This window comes from Microtus oregoni, unplaced genomic scaffold (genome assembly GCF_018167655.1).
Source record: "Microtus oregoni isolate MIOR12 unplaced genomic scaffold, Mior012 000004F_ref0000308, whole genome shotgun sequence".
NCBI classification, from domain to species: Eukaryota; Metazoa; Chordata; class Mammalia; order Rodentia; family Cricetidae; genus Microtus; species Microtus oregoni.
In genome coordinates this window covers 36,213,425-36,235,994 of record NW_024543063.1, presented here as the reverse complement: position 1 = coordinate 36,235,994, position 22,570 = coordinate 36,213,425, and the positions used below count along the sequence as shown (strand labels likewise).

The following is a 22,570-nucleotide window of genomic DNA, read 5'->3' as shown; positions in this document are numbered from 1 at the left end:
TCAGTGATGCCCACTGGTGCTGGGTCATCGTGCTGTGGTCTAGCTTAGGGAATCGTGTTCTGAGTAGCTGCCTCACAGAAGAACTCTGAGGAAACCTTTACTCATCCTGGCCTGGCTTGACTCTGGGCTCCAGGCTTCAGGAGCACTCAGAGGTTATCTTATCTCAGCTCCCTGGCCTCCAGTTCTCCTAAGGTCCACTGACCTTGGCATGGCCTCTGGACCATCACATGAATGGCAAGCAGCACTCCTCCACTGTGAGGGCCAGCAGAGACAGGTCTCCTCCACTGTGAGGGCCAGCAGAGGCAGCCAGGTCTCCTCCACTGTGAGGGCCAGCAGAGGCAGCCAGGTCTCCTCCACTGTGAGGGCCAGCAGAGGCAGCCAGGTCTCCTCCACTGTGAGGGCCAGCAGAGGCAGCCAGGTCTCCTTCACTGTGAGGGCCAGCAGAGACAGCCAGATCTCTACCACTGTGACATGTTAGGTTTTCTGAGCAGCCCTCGGTTTTGACTGATCAGGTCAGCCTAGGAAATGGACTGACTAGAACCTTACTTTTCCCATGAGGAGGTGGAGGCTCCAAATGGTTCAGGGCGCTTTCTCTGAGGGGCATTGCAGAGGACAGAGTCAGGCAGTGATTCTTACCCACGATGCTCAGCGGCTTGGCACTAGTGATGACGTTTCCACTGGCTAACACTCCCTGCAAAGACTTGAAAATCCAAAAGAGAGCATGGTGTCACTTTAATTTCATTTTTGGATTAAAAATGCCTTTTGCATATTTATTTGTTCTTCAGCTGGTTCATAACATTTGTGTTTTAAAATCTTTCCTACTTTTCTGAGATTTTAATATAATTACAACATTTCCCCCTTCCTTTTCCTCCCTCCAACCCCTTTCACGTTCCCCTGTGTTCTCTTTCAAGTTTATGGCCTATTTTGCTTTTTTTTTGCCATTAAACATATGTATGTATGTATATTCTTAAATACATACATGCAACCTTCGCAGTCTGTGAATGTCGTGTGTGTGTATCTGTTCTCAGGGCTAAGCTTTGGTACTAGATCACCACTTCCTATGCTCTTCTCCAGGAAAGGATGTTTCTCCTGCTCTGAGCATCCCTTAGCTGTCTATAGTTCTTCATAATAGTTGGATTTTTTTTTTTTGGTTTTTCGAGACAGGGTTTCTCTGTGGTTTTGGAGCCTGTCCTGGAACTAGCTCTTGTAGACCAGGCTGGTCTCGAACTCACAAAGATCCGCCTGCCTCTGCCTCCCAAGTGCTGGGATTAAAGGCGTGCGCCACCACCGCCGGCTGGATTTTGTTTTTGAAACAGTGTCTTTCTTTGAAGCTCAAGCCAGTCTGGGACTCATTATGTGGCTTGGAACTCATAGCAATCCTCCTGCCTCAGCTCAGGTCATAGTTTATGCTACCATGTCCAACTGGTTTTTAAAACAGACTTCCAGAGCTATTGCCTAGACTCAGCACTGTGCAAACACTTCATAGACATTAGCCTATTCAACCCTTTCTTAAGCCCATTCTGTGGATCTGGAAGTTTCCATGGAGAAGCCACCCCCACCCCATACACACACAAATGCACACAGGCAGGAGGGAAGGGCAGGTTAGTACCTACTCTCAATGTTACACTCCGTCACAATTGCACATAGTGGATGGTCTCTCTTACATACTGTGGCTTGATAATTTCCTGGCCAATTGGGCTAGCAGGATGGCTTGCCATGCAAGCCTGGTAACCTGAGTTTAATCCCAACAACCCATGTAAAGGGAGAAGGGAGAACTGACTCTATAAAGTGGTCCCATGACCTTCACATGCCTGCCATGGCACACATGACCACACACGTATGCAAACACACATACACGGAAATAATAAAACAAAAAAAATTCAGTCAATAATCAATCCAAAGGAACCTTTTTAACTGGGGGAGACCGTTCTGCAGGATCATTGCAGGGATTCCCAGATTAGTCCAGGGCAACAGGAGAAGGGACTGCGCTCTGTTCTAATGGCCTGTGTGTGTCTCAAGGATAAGCCATGAGGATTCTGCTACTCTAGGGGGAAACCAAGAAGGCCAGAAAAACCTGGGTATTTGGGTGTGGTAAGACCAGGAACATCTGGATCAGGCTGATGGGACCCCAGGGGTTAGCCCAGCCTGAGAAGGGGCTGGTGGCACAGAAAGAGGGTGCACCAGGACCCAGGGAAAGGGCAGAACCTTTACCAAAATTGGGTACATTTTTACCACAGAGTATCGGTGGTACAAGCAGGTCGGCTAATCAATCCTGGAGCAGAAAAAGGGGTCTGGACAGTCTGGTCTGATTTTATCCTAGTCCAGCAAAGGAAGTATTTATGAGTCTCCTGTGATTCTGATGAGGAAGGGGGTTCCTTATGTTTGGAGGGGGCTACTGGGGTGTCATTGCTTGCTTTTTGTCGCCTGGATGAAACACGGACAAAAGCAACATGGAGAGGAAAGGGTTTAATTGGCTTATCCTTCCAGGTCACAGCCACCACGAAGGGAAGTCAGGGCAAGAACCCAAGGCACAAGCCTGGAGGAGGGAGCTGACGCAGGGGCCATGGAGGGTGCTGATTGTTGACTCACTCCCCCGCTTGCCTGCAGCCAGTTTTCCTATCCAACCCAGGATCAGCGGCACAAGAGTGACACTCCCTATGTGGTGGTTTGGACCCTTCCACAGATACGCCCATGGGCCAGTCTGGCGGAGGCCATTTCCGAGTTGAGATTCACTCTTCCTAGCCTCCACCTTCTAGACAGGCACTCTTTAGTGAGCCGTCCCCCCAGCCTGCTTTTCAATGTTTTATTTTGAGGTAGGGTCTCACTGAGTTACCCAGGCAGGCCTTGAATTTGCAATCCTTCTGTCTCAGCCTTCCAAGGAACAAGAATAACAGGTCCGTGCTACTATGCTGGCTAGAAGGGGGGATCACCGTAGCAAGCTGATTCCCAGAACAGAACGAGGCAGGGGGATTTCTTCACCCTGGCTAGTTTCCAGAGTCACAGCCCTCAAGCAGAGTTCATCGTGGCCTCTTCTCATTTTGTAACTCACTCCTACTCAGTGCCAGGCTCTCCCTGGGACCTTTTCTGGACTAGGTAGATCCTAAGTCTATGTTTCAAAGTCCTGCCTATGAAGATGCCTTCAAGAACATTCTCTACCCTGAGAAAGTGTGGTCAAAGCCAGCACCTCACACTCCTTTACCTGGCTCCTGTCACCCAGCAACTGTGGTCAAGGTTCAGCCATGTTGTGAGTTTGTATCATTACTACATTCCATTTTTTACTGATCAACAATATCCCTTTGTTACCTCTGTTTACCCATTCCTTAGGTGGTGGGCATTTGGTCCATTTCCTTTTCTTGGCCACTGTGAACAATGCAGCCATGGACGTCCATGTATACTCTATGCGTTCATTTTTCTTGGGTCTATATCTGGGAGTGAAACTGTCCATCATACTTGTGATCTCAGCACTTAGGGGGCTGAGGCAGGAGGATTGTCAAGAATTTGAGACCAGTCATTCTGACTCACCTGAGCTACAGTGTGAGACTGAATCTGTCTAAAAAAGTAAATTAAAGATTAAAAAAGGATCAAAATATATCTTTTTCACTTGTCTCTGCAGTCCAGGAAGCACCAGGCACCTTTGGTTTGGTGAGGGCTGGTACCACTCACAACCAACCCATGCCTGAAACTCTGAGAGCGGAATGGTAAGGTTTCAGAAGGGGGGGCATGCTGGTGGCCCAATATCAATGCAAGCCTTTGAGAGAAATCAAGGCCCTTAAGTTCTGAAGCCCCAAATATCCCGCTGTGCTAATGGCAGCAACAGCATAAAATGAGATGATGTACTCCCCCCCACACTCCCCTGCCACCCCATCAAACACTTGGCTTTCCCTGCGGCCAGCATCTAACGTAATTATTCTCAGGGTAATTCTTATCCTCCTTTGTGGGGCACAAGTGTGAAATCTGTCTGAGTGGTTGCCTGGCCAGAGAGCCCTTAGCCACTGCCCAGAGGCACCCTCAAGGCTTGCAGCTAGACACAGCTAGAGGCAAATGAGTCTTACGTCCTCAGTGGATAAACATGTCAACTGCTTGACGTGTCCCGTGACTGTGGCCCCGAGGCTGATGTTATGATCGTGTGGTCTTCAACTTTAAAATTCTAGATATTTTTTTTTAAAAGATTTATTTATTATGTACACAGTGTTCAGACTCCATGTATGACTGCAGGCCAGAAGAGGGCACCAGATTTCATTACAGATGGTTGTGAGCCACCATGTGGTTGCTGGGAATTGAACTCAGAACCTCCTGAAGAGCAGCCAGTGCTCTTAAACTCTGAGCCATCTCTCCAGCCCCAATTCTAGATATTTTTGTCTCACACTTGTGGGTACAAGGCCATTTTTCTGAGAGTCCATTAACATTCTCCGAAACTGAGTGTATGAACTCTCGCGTGAAATCCTGAGAGGAGTGACGTTTTACACCTAGACATGAGAACCGGAGAGAATGTGCTCAGCTTCCTGTGCGTTTCCTGTTGTCTCTCGGCAGTGTTCGCAGACACTGGACACGCTGCCCTTTCTCTTCGCATCCTTCCCTGCTCTCAAACCAGCTGATCTCCATGCAAACCCGCAAAGCCGTTAGATAAAGAAATCACACAAAGATGGAAAACTGTACAAGACAGGTGTGGTGGTTCATTCTCTTAACCTCAGCATTTGGGGGGCTGAGGCAGGAGGATTGCCATGAGCTGAAGGCCAGTCTGGGCTCCAGAAGGAATTCAAGGCCAGCTTGGGCTACATGTTGAGACTTTGTCTGAAACAATGAGAGAGGGAGACAGAGAGAGAGACAGAGAGAGAGAGACAGAGAGAGGGAGACAGAGAAGACAAATACACACAGAGACAGACAGACAGACAGACAGACAGACAGACACACACACACACACACATACACACAGACTTATCACATGCTGGTATTCTTTGTCCTGTGTTACATTCTTTTTTTGTCAGTAATCCCTGGACTCCAACCTTCCCTTGCCACGCATGCTCACTGAAAGCTTGCCAGCACCCCTTTCTTTACATAGAGTAAGTTGTCTGTCTTGACTTCCCCAACTGTTTTTTAACTTAGCCACCAAAGAAATTTCCCCAGCTCTCTCTTTCCAGGGATCAGAGACCATCACAAACATCATGGGATGTAATGTTCAATTCGTGAATGAACTCCAATTCGTGATATTCTCATATTGCATTGCTTGTGCTCAGCTTGTGTTGTCTTGACTCTTGCAGGTGCTGATTCTGGTTTTGGACATGCCTTGGCCAAGCACCTGGACAAGCTGGGTTTCAGAGTGTTTGCCGGAGTGCTGGACGCGAAAGGCTCGGGAGCGGAGGAATTGAGGAAAACCTGCTCTGAGCGCCTCTTGGTGCTCCAGATGGATGTCACCAAGCTTGAGGAGATAAAAGATGCTCACAGCAAAGTCACAGAAAAGACCAAAGACAAAGGTACTGACTTCCTCGATTCCTCCTCACCCCACTCACCAATGCCCATCTCTTGTCACTGCCCCTGATGACCGTGGCTGCTGATTGCACCAGGACCTGTATACTGGACCTGTGCCATGTCCCAGAGCCTGTTAGACACAAAGATGTCAGGAGTGACTCTGATACAGATTCTCTCTTCATAGAATGTGCAGAATTCATGTGTGGGAGTGTGTACGTGTGCGTGCATGCCTGTGTGCATGGCAAGACAACCTTGGCTATTGTTTCGGATGTACCACCCATCTTGTCTTTTGAGACAGAGTTTCTCAGTAGTCTGGAGCTTATCAGTTAGGCAAAGTTGGCTGGCTCACCGGTGGACCCGAACGATCCACCTGTCTCTGCCTCCCCACTGCTGGGATTACAAGTGTCTGTCACTGTGACAGGTTTTTTTAAGATGTGAATTTGGAGGCATTGAACTTCTGCCCTCTTTGCTTGCTAAGCAAGCACTTTACCAACTGAGCTATGCCCCACTCCCTCCTTCAGCGTACAATATCATCTCCCTCCCGTGTCTTCTTGGTCCCTCTGGTTGCTCTCCTACCCCCGGCTCTTTGCCTTCTTCCAGCAAAATCAGCGTGCATTGGTCTTCCCCAGCTTGACAAACAGCCACAGGACCATGTGCCTCCTGGAGGCTCTGCCTTTTCTCTCTTTCATTTGCTGCCAAGTCTCCGTTTGGTTTCATGGCTTCATGCCTGGTCACATGAGTGGTGGTTCTCACTACACCTCCTTACCTGCTCTGGCCAGAGCTACCACTATCTTCTTGAAGACCAAAGACCTTATCTTCTCTGTACTGTTCTAAGAGGACATTCTCTGCTCAGATTTGGGTTTCTCAGCCTTCCCTTTGCTCTCCTGATGTTTGCTGGTTGTTTTCTCTGCTTTCTGGATGTATCTCCTCCTCCATCCCTCTATTAAATATGAATCTTCCTATTTGGATCCACCTGTGGCTTTCCACTCCCCACTCCATTCTTATGCCCAGGGCTCTCTGTCCTCTGTACATTGGAGGGGGGGGGGGGCTAAAAAATACCCGTGTTTGTCCCCAGAGTGGGGTACATACCCCGTGGAACCCAGTGCAAGGTGAACGTGAGAGCCCCCTCACTGATGAACTGATTCAGAAATATACGATGATGGCGTCGGGGCATTAAACATATTTGAGTCCCTTCTGAACTCCCAGTCCCATGGCTCAGGGGTGTCTGAGTACCTCCAGCCCAAAGTTCAATTGCTGCAGCTTGCTCAAGGAGAGACTCAGACACCAACAATGAGGGAGAGGGGGGTGAGGAAGGGAAGAAGAAAGGGAGGGAGAGAGAGAATTTGTGCATGTTTGTGTGAGCATGCACACGCTAGAGGTCCATGTCAGGTGTTTTCTCTCCATCTTGTGTTTTTGACATGGAGTTTGCTATTTTGGCAAGTCCCTGGGATCCACCTGTCTCCCCACCCAACTCCCTGGTGCTGGTGTTACACACAGCTTTGTGTGGGGGCTGGAAGTCGATTTGCTTCTGCGCTGTGCATCTTACCCAATACGCCATCTCCCAGCCCCCTCAGCAGTTTTTACTTTCGAAAGCTCCCTAGGTGATGTTAATGTTTGGTCAGGGTTGGAAAACTAATTTACACTAATACCTTCCAAAGCTACGCAGCCCACCTGGCTGTGCCTCCTCACATCTAGCCCCAAGCACACACCGAATGATCTCCCAAGCATTTCCACAACCTCACTGTCTTCAGAGTTGACCTTGTTATCTTTTCCCTGATGCCAGCTTGAAAATCGACTTGCTTGTCTGCATACCCAATCAGTCATTGGAGTCAGTGGCCTGGTGGGCAGTCACTGACACCTCTAACTCTGACACCACTGATCTCTCTGCCCTATTGACCTGGAGTTCTGCCAGTTCTGCCCCCTAGATATTTGTTACCCAGCCTCTTCTCAACACCTCCAAAAAGTAGTGGTTCATTGTAGGCCTTCACCAGGTCCTGTGTGGGTACCCCAACAGCCTCCCTACTTCCTGTGTAGGTACCCCAATGGCCTCCCTACTTTCTGTGTGGGTACCCCAATGGTTTTGCTGTTTCCTGTGTGGGTACCCCAATGGCCTCCCTACTTTCTCTGCGGGTACCCAAATGACTTTGCTGTCTCCTGTGTGGGTAGCTCAGTGGTGTCCCTAATTCCTGTGTGGGTACCCCAATGACTTTGCTGCCTCCTATGTGGGTAGCCCAATGGTCTCCCTACTTCCTTGTGGGTACCCCAATGACTTTTCTGCCTTCTCTGTGGGTACCCCAATGGCTTCCCTACTTCCTATGTGGGTACCCTAGTGACCCCTCTCTAGGTACTCCAGTTACCCTCCTGCTGCCTGTCTGGGCACCCCAGTGGCCTCCCTGCTGGCTTGTCCAGGTACCTACATGGCCTCCTTGCTGGGTACCCCAGTGGTCTCCGACGGAGCATAATTTTCATAATGCACACACATCTTTTCCAGTGCCACCTGTTCTCTAGAGCCTCTGGAATGTGGACTCTCTGGGGCAAGGAACTCGGATTGTGATCTGCTTTGCACGCAGCTCATTGTCTGGCCCTGTGCTTCCCCTTCTGCCCACGCAGAATCCAAACACCTTAACACAGATTGAAGCCTCATGGGATAACGGCCTTTAGAACCATTTCTTTGCGGGACGGTCCACTTGGTACCCTCTGGGGTGTTCTAGAACAGAGTGGCGTTCTCCACTGCAGCAGTCCAGCTTCTACCTCCTTGGTTTTTCCACCTCTGCTTCCTCTTCCTATGACTATTGTCTCTGCCAGCAAAGTCTCTCTGCTCCCTACTCGCAAGGGGACCGCTCACCCATGCCATCCCTTCCTAACTCTGGCTCACAAGAAATGTAGTTTTACTTTCTGGGATACAACTTGGTTTGGGCTTAGAACCATCTTTCAGCGATGAGATAAAGAGATTCTGGGATTTTGAGCCTGCTCTCATTTCTCTCAGGGCAGTATTGAAATTGCTGGGGACGGAGCATCTGATGGTCTTGGTGGTCACTGTTTCATGTCAGTCCTTGCTAAAGTGCACAGGGCTGGATTAGGTCCTCATGTATAGCTTGGCAGCTTCCCCTTTGCCTCTGCCACCAGACAGAAGCTGATGGGGCTGCACCGTCCATACCACAGTGCTGACTTCGACTATGCCTCAGGATTGTGGATGGTATACCATAGCAGATGCAGTGCCTTGCGACTTTCTGATTGACAGTTTCAACCTTTCAGCCCAATATAAAGATGATTTCTGTTGAAACTGCAAGCCCCATTAAAAATTAAAGTCTGGAGCCGGGTGGTGGTGGCACATGACTTTAATTCCAGCATTTGGGAGGCAGAGGCAGGCAGATCTCTGTGAGTTTGAGACCAGCCTGGTCTACAAGAGGTAGTTCCATGACAAACTCCAAAGCCAAAGCTACAGAGAAACCCTGCCTCAATAAACCAAAAAAAAAAAAAAAAATTAAAGTCTGGGTCTGCAGAAATGGTTTAGTGGTGTAGAGGCCTTCTGCTCTTTCAGACAACCTGGGTTCAGTTTCCAGCACCACACCCTGGCTCAAAGCCACATGTAATTCCAAACTCCCGGGAGTCTGACACCCACTCCCGGCCTCTGTATCATGCACAGAGTACACAACACACACACACAGAGACACACAAATACATAAATGAATTTTTTCTTTTTGTGATAGGGTCTTATATATCCCAGACTGGTCCCAAACTCTATGTATTGCTAAGGATGGAGCTGAATTCCTTATCTTCTTACCTCCACCTCCCAAGTACTGGAGTTATCCATGTGGGCCTCCATATCTGGTTCGTGTGGTGCTGAGGCTTGACCACTGGGCTTTGTGCACGCTACATGAGCACTCTACCCATCGGGCCACATCCCTAGCCTCAAACGTACATCTCTAACAAGTTCTTGATGCCACTGCTACTGCTGGGGGTGGGTGGTGGACCACACTTGGAGATCTACTGCCGTGCACCTTGCTGGGGCTCTAGGAACCTAGAGGATCTGCTCAAGTCTGTCTAGCTCAGCACCCCTGGATCCTGTCAACCCTGTTCCTCTCACGTCTCCCACTTGTGCGGCAGAACCTCTCTCTTCAAAACAGATAGAAATCCCTGTGGGATTATAACTGGGTGTTAGTGTGAACTGGGGGTTTTAAGGCTCTTGGCCTCTTATATGAAGAATTGAAAACCAAAGCTCAAACAGATTTTCAGAGAATCAAAGTAATTCTATTGGGAGCCAAGTGACAGTGCAGGTTACAGAGGAACACACTGTCAAGATTGATAGTGGGCCATATGGGTGACAGTACTCACATTGGCATCTCCATTTTGGAGGCTTAAGGGAAGGAAGGGCTGGTTACTAAACAGTGTGGTTTGGGTACTTTTCTGTTTTGATTGACAGGTTAGGTTACCTAACCATTTCAGCACTGTGCATGTCCTTTCCCATAATGCATCTGATTTTAGTCATGAACGCACCCAGTTGTGAATAGGCATAAGACGGTAAATAGGGGGAATCTTCCTAAAAGGATACTAAAGGGTACAGTTTCGCCTCACTACACACATACCCAGGACCAGTTCGGGCTGAATCAGCCCTTCTGGTCTCTGTACCTGGATATGTGGGGAATATGCTTGAATAGAAACCATCTGAATATGATTGTTACCATATTCAGTGGGGGAACTGGTACTGCTGTTGGGAGATGGGAATGTGTGTCGCACGATGCAGGCAAGAGGGCTTCTGTAGTTACTAGATGCATAGTTTGCAGGCGTGAGTGTGTGCATGTGTGTGTGCGTGTGTGTGTGCATGTGCGTGTGTGTGTGTGTGATAGGTGCAGATGAAGAAATGCAGCCTCCAGTGCACTGTTACAAGAGGGGAGGCCTGAGCAACCCAAAACTAATGGAAAACTCCCAACTAAACTATCTCCTGCCTTGCCTGGCTTACAGTTATTGTAATCATTCTTTCCCCCTCTCTCAAGGGGTGGTTCCCGAGAACCTCCGCAAGTTTTAAATGCCACTCATCCCCACTCTCTTTCCACAGGTTGATCTAATAGGCTGGGTGTGAGGGAGCGTAGCTTGAGCCTTGGGGTTGTCTGAAGAGACAGTATCCTAACATACCAGGAAGGTTCAACAGCACTACTGGAGGCAGAGGTTTTCGGAGGATGGTCCAGAACTCTAGCATCAGCATCCCGTGGGACTGAGCAGAAAGAGATGCTCAGACTTTACCTCATACTCAGATTTCTGGTGGTTGGACCAGGAGTATGTCTGAACCAGCTGTGCTCCTCAAGAAGACACACATTATCTGGACCAGGAAGTAGGGCACATGACGTTAGGGACATTGCAGTCACCCCTACTGCTGGTACTTTCCTTCTTGTTCCTAGGTTTTTAGTTTAAAGAGGGGGAGGACTGCCAAGTGTCTCATTCTGCAGTGTGTTAACGGAGTCTTTCCATACTCCTGGGAGGAGGAAGCAGACTTTGAAACTTTAGGCCAGGGGTTCTTAACGTTCCTGATTCTGTGACTCTTTGATAACAGTTCCTCATGCTGTGGCAACCCCAGCCATAAAAGTATTTCGTTGCTACTTTATAACTGTAACTTTGCTACTGTTATGACTCTGTTGCAAATCCTGTTATGAATAATGTAAATAGTTGATATGCAGAGTATCTAAAAGAAAATGCCCATGGGGGGGCGCGACCCACAGGTTGAGAACCATTGCTTTAAGACCAGGCATACTTTAATCCTGGGAATTTACCTCTTGTTGTGCCAGCTGTTTCCTTAAATGGTGAATATCCAACTTCCTGGATGTAGGAAAGGGCTACCAGGCAAAAGAGGAACAGGGCTGGCAGGACATCCTGGTGAGTAAAGGTGCCTGCAGCCCAGCCTAAGGATCTGAGTTCAGTCCTTATGATCCATGTGGTGATGGGTGAGAACCAACCCCTACAAGTTGTCTTCTGACCTCTACATCTGCATCCTGGCAAGCTAAGAGGAGAGGATCTCCAAAAGCATTGTTTAATAGTATACACATTTCCCCCCTCACAGTGCCCCATCACGGGGAGGTTTGGGAATATGGGAAGAGACCGAGGTTAGGAAGTGCGTCTTCTGACTGGAGCCTCCATTTCAAAGGGGTTTGGTGGTTCCAGATCTTGTTGTGTGGAACTCCCCACGTGCTCCAGCCTCTCCTGTCCTCACAGCTGTTTGCTTTTGTTCCCAGGGCTGTGGGCTGTGGTCAACAACGCTGGGATCTTCCAGTATCCAATAGACGCGGAGATCATCCCCATGGCCCAGTACAGAAAGTGCATGGCCGTGAACTTCTTTGGAGCCGTGGAGGTCACCAAGGTGTTCCTGCCTCTCCTCAGGAGATCCAAGGGGAGGCTGGTGAACATGTGCAGCATGGGAGGTGAGTTAGCCTGGTGGCATGTGGTCACGTGGTGCCTGTCACCTGATGTGGAGCTTTTCACTCTTTGTAAGCTACACAAGAGAGCAAGGGCTCACAAAAGCCGGCTGGGTCACAATGAGTCAGTCTGTGTCTTCACGGTTGACCTTTCTATTCCTTTCAAATTCTCTCATGCGAAAGCACTTTTCAACTTTCTGCTAATTACCGTGTTCATTGCTGGGGATTTGGAGACTCTTGGGTGTCTTCATACTGTGACTGCTGACACGTAAGCACTGAGGGACAGCACAGCTCATGGGGTCCAGGTGACTCTGTTGCCTCGGGAAGCTTGTCTTCGGCCTTCACTGAGCATAGCTCACTGCTATTTCCTGTAAGCTGAAAAAGAGAAAAGCTCCGCTTTGCGTGCACCTGGGGCGCCCTGGGTCCATCCCCTGGGGTTGGCCGTGATGCTGTCCCCACCTTTGTGGGTTGGGTGCAGGGTGTGTCAACAGCCTGGTGGTCTCCTAGTCCCTCAACAACAGCCTCTGCCTGGGTTACCACTCCTTGCCTTCTCCCATAGACATTTGCACACAGAAGTTCCCCTGTGTTCCCCAAGCCTTCCTCAGCTATGGGAGACCGACTGGAGTCTTTCTCAGGTTTTTGCATGGGTAAGAGAGGGATGTCAAACAGGTCTGGGCTCTGGATGCTTAGCTCCTGCCTTCTAATCTCCCTGTTAGATTAGTTGGTTTTAGTTAAAGTTTGTAAAAATGAACGGTCCAACTAGGTTTCCAGTATTTGCGTGCGCACATGTGTTGCGATGTGAACAACAGTTCTAGAATTTCTTTTTGGTGGGGGAAAGATATTTATTTATTTTTATTTCCTAGACCCTTGTTGCTGCTTAGCACATTCCTTCCCTGGCTGTAATTCAGTCACTTCCTTAACTGCTGTGTGCCTTTGATTGGAGTCTTTGATTGGCTCGAGGTATAAGCAAGGGAAAAAGAGAAGGCTGAAAGGATTATGGGGGAAGAAAAAAACCCCGATTCATGATTAGGAGCAATTATTGTTTACCTTCTGTGAGAAAACCGGATTTATTTCCAGATGTTTGCTACTTCTCACACACTAATGAATCTAAAGGAATCCCACTTGTAATATCTTTGTATCGTGTGTGTGTGCGCGCTCGTGCATTCATGCCTATGTGTGTATACTTGCACATGTCCGTGCACAGTAGACGGAGGCTGGAGGCGGTTTCTACCTTAGCTTATAACAGTATCTTTCACTGACCCTGGAGCTAACTGACTTAGCTGGACTGGCCAGTCAGCAAACTTTAAGGATCTTTTTGTCTCTACCTTCCTAGCACAGAGGGATTTGCCATTATCATCATCCCTCCTCTTTTTTTTTTTTAATGGAAGGGACTGGGTTTGAACCTGGGTCCTCATGCCTGCACAGTAAGCATTTTATCAGCTAAGCCATTTCCCTAGGCCCCAACCAACACACACCGCTTTACCTTTGTCTTTGTTCTGAACTTGGCCTTTATACCTTCACACTCTTTGGAAACCTCCCCTCTCCCACTGACATGGTAGCCTCTGGTGCCTTTGGCAGGGCCTCTCACGGTCCTTGACTCATCCGTTCTATAAATGTTTACTGAAATGATTGATCGCTGTCTTTTCCTGGCTCCTTGACCAGGCTGCCTTTCTCTTTGTTGTCTTTGTTCTTACTTTGGGCCGTCCCTTTATTGGTGACTTCAGTGGTCGCTAACACAGAGTATGGGCTGCACACCTAGTATCTGGCAGGAAATAGCATCAGTGAATAGGTGAACCAATGCAGTTGGGCCTTGCGGTGCCTGCCTGTAACCCCAGTACCAGGGAGGCAGAGGATGGTGAGTTCTCATTGAACTTACTCACCTCTGTTGTCAGCTTTGGTACCATGATGGTTCAAAATCAAAATAAGGGCTTCAGGAGGTGGGCTCAGTTGGGAAAATGTCTCATAGTCATGAAGTCCTGAGTTAGAGCCCCAGAGTCTATATAAAAAGCCAGGTGCGGTGGCTTTACCCTTCTCCCTCTGTATTAATTTGCTAAGGCTGCGGAACAGAAGTATGGCTGAAGACCGAGGGTGGTAGCTTAGACATCAGGTGTTTTTTTCTTACCATTCTGGAGACTGGAAGTCGCGATAAAGAGGTCCATAATGTTGCTTTCTCATTGGGTCTGTCCTGTGGGCCTTCAAGGACCTTCTGTCATCATGTGCTCATTTTATTTGTTCCTATCTGAGTGCCTGCAGTCCCAGGGTCTCCTCCTATGAGGATGCCATAGGAGTTAGGGGCCTATTTCAACCTAGGGGTCACTGAAAATGCCCATGACACTGAGAGCGAGGGGTTCAACCCATGAAGTTTTCTGGAAAAGGGCTCAAAATTCCATCTGAAATGCATTGATGGAATTCGGCAGAAGCCCAAAGATGAGTGTCTTAGAACATCATGGAGAGTTTTGTGATGTAATGAGAATTACTTTGAGGAAAAAGAAAAGCGCTAGATTAGGGCAGGGGAAATAGCCTTGTCTGTAGAGTCTGTGCTGTGTAAGTTTAGGGATCAGTTTGGATCCCTGGAACCAGTGTGAGAAGCCAACTGTGGCAGCAATTTCCCATAATCCTACCACTGGGCAGACAGAGTAGGCAGATACCTGAAGCTCATCTGCTGGCCAGACTAGATGAACGGACGAGCTCCAGATTCAAGAAGACCTTGTCTCAAAAAATAAGGTGGAGAGAAACTGAGGGAGACCCCCCCAGTGTCGACCTCTGGCTTCTACATGCACACACACACTTGTGTGTAGTGTGGCCGTATTTCCACTCATGTGTTTAATTACCACATAATACTACATACAGAACACACACACGCACACACACACACACACACACACACACACACACACACAGAGAGAGAGAGAGAGAGAGAGAAAGAGAGAGAGAGAGAACAATTAGGTTTACACAAGAAACAGGGAAGCTAAAGAACCTATGGAAGGTATAAAGGGACAACCCACGGGGCTAGGGAGATGGTTCAGTGGTTAGAGCACTTTCTGCTCTTGTACAAGACCAGACTTTGTTCTCCAGATCCCACACAGTAAGTCACAGCCCTCTGTGACTCCAGCTCCAGGGGATCTGACACCCTCTTCCTACTTTTGCAGGCTTCTGTGTACACAGGGTGCAGAGAAATTCACCCAGGCTCAAACACATGGGCAAATAAATAAAAGATATATAAAAAGGTAACTCATAATCTACACACACACAGGAGTCACCATTTAGTGTGGTTAATTTCTTGACGATGCAGCTCTAGGCAAAACTGAGACAAAAGTGGCTTTGGAAGGTGTCGTTGCTACCGGCTTTCTTGCTTAGAAGCAGGTAGAAACAGGGAACTAGTTAGTAGTGTCTGCTCTGGACAGGAATCCTGACTATCTGGACCTATCAGACTGGAGTCTGAAATCTCTACAAGCCAGGAAGAGTTGAGCTGGAATGGAAAAGTCTTCTCAAATCGTTTGTGGCTGCAGGGCTAATAATTCCAGGAACACCAGAGCTGCTGCGGGGGAGCGGCTGGTCTGACGAACAGACATTGAGGTAATTTGTTACAGCAGCGACAGGAAGCTAATACGCCTGGTTTGACGTAGATAGCAGATCAAATGCCTCTAGGCCCGTCACAGTTTTTTACAAGAAAGGAACTTCTACATTTCCTACCAAAATGCTGGGCCGACTTCCCTCTTCAGTACCCAATACAGGTTGCTAGTCAAAGCTCCCTGTTCCTCAAGCTGTCTGAGCAGGTGTCATGGATGGCATCTTCTGTTAGTTTTACCTCTCAGCTAGATAGCTAACAAGATGCTCTTTCTGCAGTAACAAATGTGGGTTTTGCAGTCTTGATTTAGCCCTTTCTTTGTGGGGAAATCTTTATTACCTGTGATTTATATTAATGCCCTGCCAATACCAAATATTTTCCATCCCTCCACATCTGAAGTTCAGTCCTCCCACTTTTATGTAACCTGGGTATGCATGAAAATATCAGTTTATTCTTTAAACCTTATTGAATCTCCTCATTTTTATTTTAAATTACATTATTTTGTGTGTGTGTGTGTGTGTGTGTGTGTGTGTGTGGTCTGTGTGTAGAACATGTGTAATGGTAAACTTTCAGTCAAAGGACAACTTTGGAAATCAATTCTGTCCTTCTACCATGTGGGTCCCAGGGATTGAACTAAGGTCCCCAGGCTTGGGGGCAAGTGACGTTATCTCCCCAACCCCACTACCTAATCTTTTCCCATTGCTGAATGAACGACTAGCTCTTTAATCACCCCACAAAGTCTAAGTCAACTCCTGAAAACATGTTTTACTGAAATCTTAGTGGAAAGATGGAGGTGAAGGTAACTCTCATACAAACGCTCCTTAATGCAAATCCCCTTCCGATACCCCACTATTTTTCAAGCATCCTCAGTTGCTGTCCCTTCATCTTTGGTCTACTTCCTTCTGCCTTCTCTGCCTTCCCAGTTGTGACTCTTCCCTTCTCTGCTTCCTCTGCTCTCCTGTCCAGCACGTTCCTTTCACATCCTCTGATTTTTAGCTGTTCAGTGATTTGAGAACCTTGGTAGGGTCTTCCTTTCTCGAGTCATGAGTAAGCAGAGGCGGAAGAGGGAGAACTAACGGTACATATTATCGGCGGTATTGATTTCCTCTCTGGAGCTCTTACAGATGGAAGAAGCAGTCAGCTTCTCTAGCTTCCCGTCTTTCCTTTCTTCACTCACCCTCCTCTTCATCATTTCCTTCTCTAACTCCTCCCTCTCCTTGGGTGCCCCCTTCTGCCCTAGGACCTTGATCCATGGATGGCTCTCTAGCAAATCATCAATCATTTCCTCTCTGTCAAAAACTGGAAGTTAGAAAGTTGGGGGGGGGGGGTACACTCTACTTCTTAGTTGAGTGACACTCCTGGAATCCCCGAAGCCAGGCCTAATTTTCTCCCTATAGAATAAAGGGAGTGGGAGGACCGAGCACATACCCATTCTGGGAAGGCTTCCCTGCAGTAGCATAGCGCAAGTTTAGCGCTCCAACTCCAACCCCAGCAAGGCAGCTGGATAAATATTTAACCAAGTATTTAAAGAGTTGGGAAAGAGCGATCTAAAAGCTGTTCCTGGACAGTTTCCTTCTTAAGAAATCAAAGTAAATATTTGTATGCGTCCTCCCCGTGTCCCTGAGTGAGAACAGCTGGAAGCATGCTCTTCTCGAACGTGACTGGGCCCGCAAGGGTTTCAAGTCAGGCAGAATCTGAATCTTGATCTTCTGTTATCAGCTGGTGACATGGGGCAGGACACTCATTTGTCTGCCTCTGGTGTCAGCTGTCACACGGAGATGATGAAGAACCTGGACAGTCTCAGGGATGTTAGGACGTGTGGGCAAGTTATTCTCTACCTCTGACTCCTTGACGTTTGGAGCAGGAGGCTGTCCTGTAGATCGCGGAGAGACTGGAAACACTCACATCCTTGACTCCCTAGAAGCTAGCAGCACCACCTCCTCTTGGTGACAAATCAAAGCCTCAGGTTCTGCCGCTTGTCCATGTGGTGGCCACTTGGCTCAGGGGAAAAACTGCTTTTCTTCGTATTGTCTTCTCTCTGTGGGGTGGGGAGAATTTGCACCCTGCATTTCTTCTGAGCCAGGAATTGGGAAGGCCTCTTGGTTGAAACATCACCCAAAGCAAGCACAGCAGTATGTGTGAATGCAGACCCTTCCCCTTCAGAACGAAGACAAATGTGCTCTGTAGGAGAAAATTAGACGGGGCTTTGGGGATTCCAGGGGTGTCACTCAACTAAGAAGTAGAGTATAAGGCTACAGAATCATATACCTTAAAATAACCACTCTAGTCAATTTTGTGTGATGCAATGTTAGTTTATGTTTTTTTTCCCCCAATAACAGATTTTTTGGGGAGTCTCACTCTCCTATTTCTGACTTACTAATTCTAGACCGGGAGCTGAGAATTTGCAGCTCTGCGTGTTCCCGATGCTGCTTCTCGCTGCTACTCATTCTTTTCGGAACAAGGTTCCGGGTCTTGATTCTGGTAGGGTACCTAGAGACTTGTCACAGTCCCAGAGACCTCCAAATGACAAGGAGACCATCAAATGCTGTTTGAAGTTTTTATGAGCTTCCTCGGAGGAATGAGCAAGCCTGTCTCTCCTGAGGTCATGGGTGGAGTTTGGAGTTCAGCTTGAGAAAGCAGGCCAGAGGAGAGGACCTTGTTATCAGCGTCAGCTTCAGTCCCTCTCGGAAGCATCAGAAGCTGGGGGGAGAGGTCTTGTGGTGTCCTCCTGAAATTAGGTCTGGGTAACCCTGGCTAGGAGAGGTACCAGCTTTTGTGACCTTGGAACCTTTCCCTTGGAGCCTCTAGGAAAGAAAGGCTGCTGTATTCTGCCCCCTGCTGTCTTACCAGGGAATTTATTTGAAAAGTTTCATTTCTTCAATTTCCACGTAATCACACCTTAGCTTCAAGCCATAAAAAGAAGGCTCCTGGGTCTGGGGAGATGGCTCAGTAGTAAAAAGCTCCTTTTGCTCATGCTGAGGACCCAAGTTAGGTTCCCAGTACCCACATCAGGCAGCCCACAACCGCCTGTAACCCCAGCGGCAGTGATCCTCTGGCCTCCATGGCGTACCTACTCATGTATGTGAACATGCTTGCACACAGACTCACATACGTAATTAAAAATAGTAAAAGGAAATCTTTGACAAGCAGTCTCTTTATATAGGGATTGATGGCAGCGGTGTGTCCGAGGCTTTATGTATTCTCAAAGGACACCAGAACTGACCAGTAGGACCTCAGGTCACATTACCTACTTACCCAGGATAGCAGGCAAGAGAATCTTCCAGGTGATGGAGGTTGGCCAGCCAGGAGGCATGTTAGCAGATAGAAGCTACAATATGCAATCTGGAATGAATACTTCCTGTGTTCAAACCCTAACTCTACTTAAGACTGAAAACCAAAAAGCCAGTCCCAAGCAATGTGCCTTAGTCCTTACTTATAATCCACAATGCCTCCTTACATAGGTGAAGTCAGTTCATGTGGAGGTCCAAGAAGCCCACTAGCAACAAGTGACCACAAGGTAGTGATGAGGTAGTGACTTATGACTGCCTTAAAGAGTGGTCTTAGCACCAGGCTTCTCCCTAACCCTATAATGGCTCCCTCTATCATGATATCTCTTTTATTGCTCCTTTTCTCTGTCCCTCCCCCAACTTGGCCATCTGAACCACTCATGTTCCCATCCTCCACTCACTCCCTTCTACTCCTTCCCAGTTTACCCAGGAGATCTCAACTATTTCCCCTTCGTGGGGTCCTCCATGAATGTCCCTCTTAGGGTCCTCCTTTTTACCTAGCTTTTCTGGGGCTGCGGATTGTAGCCTGGTTATCCTTAGCTTTATGTCTAATATCCACTTTTGAGTGAGTACATACTGTGTTTGTCTTTCTGGGAGGGCGTTCGGTATCTTTCTCCTTTGGCAGCTACTTGGTGTCTCTCTCTGACTCCGCCTATTCTGGGTCTGGGTTACCTCACTCGGGATTGTTTTTCCTAGTACCATCCATTTGCATGGAAGTTTCAAGATACCACTGTTTGTAGTTGTTGTTGTTTGTTTGTTTGTTTTACCATTGAGTAGTATTCCATTGTGTAAATGTACATTTTCTTTATCCATTCTTTGGTTGAGTGGCATCTAGGTTGTTTCCAGGTTCTGGCTATTACAAATAACGCTGCTATGAACATAGGCATTCACAAGGATGACCCTAGCTAAGGCCCTAGCAATAGTGGAGAGGATGTCTGCACTGGCCTTCCCCTGTAATCAGATTAGTGACCACCCTAACTGCCATCATAGAATCTACATCCTTTAACTGATGGAAGAAGATATGGAGACCCACAGCCAAGCACTGGGCTGAGCTCCTGGAGCTCAGTTGAAGAGAGGGAAGGAGTTGAAGAGAGGGAGGAGAGATCAGATGAACAAGGGGACGTCGAGATCATGATGGGGGAAAACCACAGGGATAGTTAACCCTAGTTAGAAGGAGCTCATTGACTCCAGACTGATACCTGGAGAGCCTGCACGGGACTGAACTAGACCCTTTGAACATGGGTGACAGTTATGTGGCTTGATCTGTTTGCCAGGGGTGGGTGGTGGCTGAGTGGGACCAGGACTAGTCCTGGTGTATCAGTGCATGATCTGGCCTTTTTTTCCCCATTCCCTATGATGGGTTACCTTGCCCAGCCTGATTCAGTGGAGAAGGGGCTTGGTCCTGCCTCAACTTGGTATCCCACTCCCCAAGGGAAGCCTTATCTCCTCTGAGAAGTGGATGGGAGTGGGAGAAGGGGTGGGAGAAGGGGACGGAGGGGGAACTGGGGTTAGAATGTAAAATGCAAAAAAATTTAAATTAAAAAAAATTAAAGAAGGAAACACAAAACGATAAAAAAAATCAAGGCATTTTTAAAAAGCCAACTAACTGAATTTTCTCTTGTAATGCTTCATAGAAATGGTAGTAAACATTGTATATACCTAAAAAATGAGTGGTCTTGTGATATACTTAGGTTCAGGCATGCATTGTGGTCTCAAGTGCTCTTACTAAAAACTTCAAGTATGAGGAAAGATAGGATTCTCAAAAAAGGCTCAGAGCTAAAATGCTGTCCCCCCACGGTGAAGCATGTCTGTCTAGAAGGAGAAGAGAGACTTTGGACAGAAAAAGGAGTCAGTTACAAATTACCAACAATGCTTGCAAAAGTCATGTTTGCTTGGTGAGGATTGCAGAAGCATGGAAAATCGTTAGAATCAGGGTACACAGAAAGATAAACCAGGGGTCACAAGAGGTAAACCATGGGACACAGGAAGCTAAGCCAGGGGACACAGGAGTTCCTCGTGGAAAGTTATGGACATGCCCTGAAGCTTGGGGAAGAAGAAAATAGGCATTAAGCCTTTCCTGGATTTTGCTGAAACATCCACAGGCTGTCTGTCATAGTACTGTGGTTTCCTTTCTCAAGAACTGTTTTTAAGAGTTGAGATGGATGTACACTAGACAGCTTACATTCAAAGTGCTCAATCAGGTAATTTTAGACATGCTTACATCCCCAGGGCACTGGCACTACCACTAACCTGCTTAGAAGATTCTCTTTCTCTTGCTCCTTCTCATCTCTCGAATTCATCTACAGACTCGGTGGCTCAAACAGCAAAAATTTCTTTCTTTCAGTTCTGGGGGTTGACGTCTGGAAGTCAAGATGCTGGTAGGGTCAGGGGCTGGTGAGAACTGTCTTCCAAGTTGCAGACACTACCTTCTCACTGTGTTCTTGTATTATGGACACACACACACACACACACACACACACACGAGACAGACAGAAACAGAGACAGAGAATATAAATGAAGAAGCTATTAGTGTCTCCTTTTAAAGGGCCACCGATTACACCATCCTTATGACTTAATCATGCTCCAAAATCCCTGTCTCCCAACACAATCCTATTAGGGTCTAGTGTTGAAGGAGCTGCGGGCAGGCCTGCTTTTCATCCCGCCCACACGGCTAGCTTAGCCCCAGAATAATTACACAGAAATTGTATTCATTTAAACACTGTCTGGCCCATTAGCTCTAGCCTCTTACTGGCTAACTCTCACATCTTGGTTAACCCATTTCTAATAATCTGTGTAGCACCACGAGGTGATGGCTTACTGGGAAGATTCTAACCACCGTCCGTCTTGGGTAGGAGAAGCATGGCGACTGCCTCACTGCCTTTTTTTTCCCAGCATTCTATTTTGTCTTCCCCGCCTACCTATGTTCTGACCTATCCGGCCAAGCAGTTTTCTTTATTAATTAACCAATGAAAGCAACAGATAGAAGACACTCCTACAGTCTAGACTTTAAGTTAATGATTTTTCTTTTGTTTTTAATTGTAAGCATGCTTGTGCCAATGTGTAAGCATGTGAGCATGTGAGGATCACACCCACAGAGGCCAGAAAAGGAGCTGTAGTTACAGGTGGCAGAGGCACTGGGAAATGAACTCAGACTCCCTCTGAGAGCACTATGTGTTCGTCACTGCTGAGCTGTCTCTCCAGGCCAAGGTTCAATATCTAAATTTTAGGGACCACAACTCAGTCAGTAGCTCTTCCATCTTGTGTCCATGGACATGTTTTGCTCACTATAGATTAGTTTGAGTGTTTTAGAATTTTACATAACTACAGTCATAACAAAGAGTACACACTCAATTTTGTTTGGCTTTCACTCACTGGAATTACACAAGACCTCACTGTAGCCACCATATATACTAAGTTCATGGCTCTTAGTGGCTGAGTTGTATTATTCTGGAAGGATGGATCATTTTAGCCATTCACCAAGCGGATCTTCTTTGGCTAGGGAAACCCTTCACAATGCCAGAGGCCATGTTTTGGGTCCCATTTTCTCAGGGATTCTGTCATATTTCCTTAGTGCTATGAGACTTGGATGTTTTCATTCCTTTACAATGCCATTGTTTTCCCACCTAGATTGTGACTGGATCAGTTTCCTGGAACAAAGAAGTGGCTTAAAACTAGAGAAGTTTATTCTTTCATAGCTCTGGAGGCCACAAGTCAGAATCAAAGACTTAGCAGGACAGCATCTTCTGGAGTTTCTTCTGAAGAGAGTTTAGCCTCACCTCTTCCATTTTCTGGTGGCTGTAAATGTCCTGGGCTTCTCCTAGGCTGAGCCCAGCAGATCCCTGTGC

The 22,570-nt window shown here is 47.5% G+C and overlaps 1 protein-coding gene and 1 long non-coding RNA gene across 3 annotated transcripts in view; one reads left to right on the top strand and one right to left on the bottom strand.

The window, feature by feature from the left end:
- Positions 1-22,570, top strand: part of Hsd17b2 (hydroxysteroid 17-beta dehydrogenase 2) — a 53,589-nt gene that overhangs the window by 26,649 nt on the left and 4,370 nt on the right. Inside the window, exons 2-3 of the mRNA XM_041650402.1 lie at positions 5,259-5,471; positions 11,691-11,876. Of these exons, the coding sequence (XP_041506336.1) occupies positions 5,259-5,471; positions 11,691-11,876 (399 nt within the window). The remainder of the gene's footprint in view (positions 1-5,258; positions 5,472-11,690; positions 11,877-22,570) is intronic.
- LOC121447251 lies at positions 11,470-21,588 on the bottom strand. 2 transcript variants are annotated; one of them, XR_005974171.1, is made up of 3 exons: positions 21,544-21,588; positions 20,976-21,165; positions 11,470-12,245 (listed from the first exon to the last, which is right to left on the bottom strand). It is a non-coding gene; the product is annotated as an uncharacterized LOC121447251 (long non-coding RNA). The 2 variants fall into 2 exon arrangements; XR_005974170.1 differs by lacking the exon at positions 11,470-12,245 and adding an exon at positions 16,189-17,476.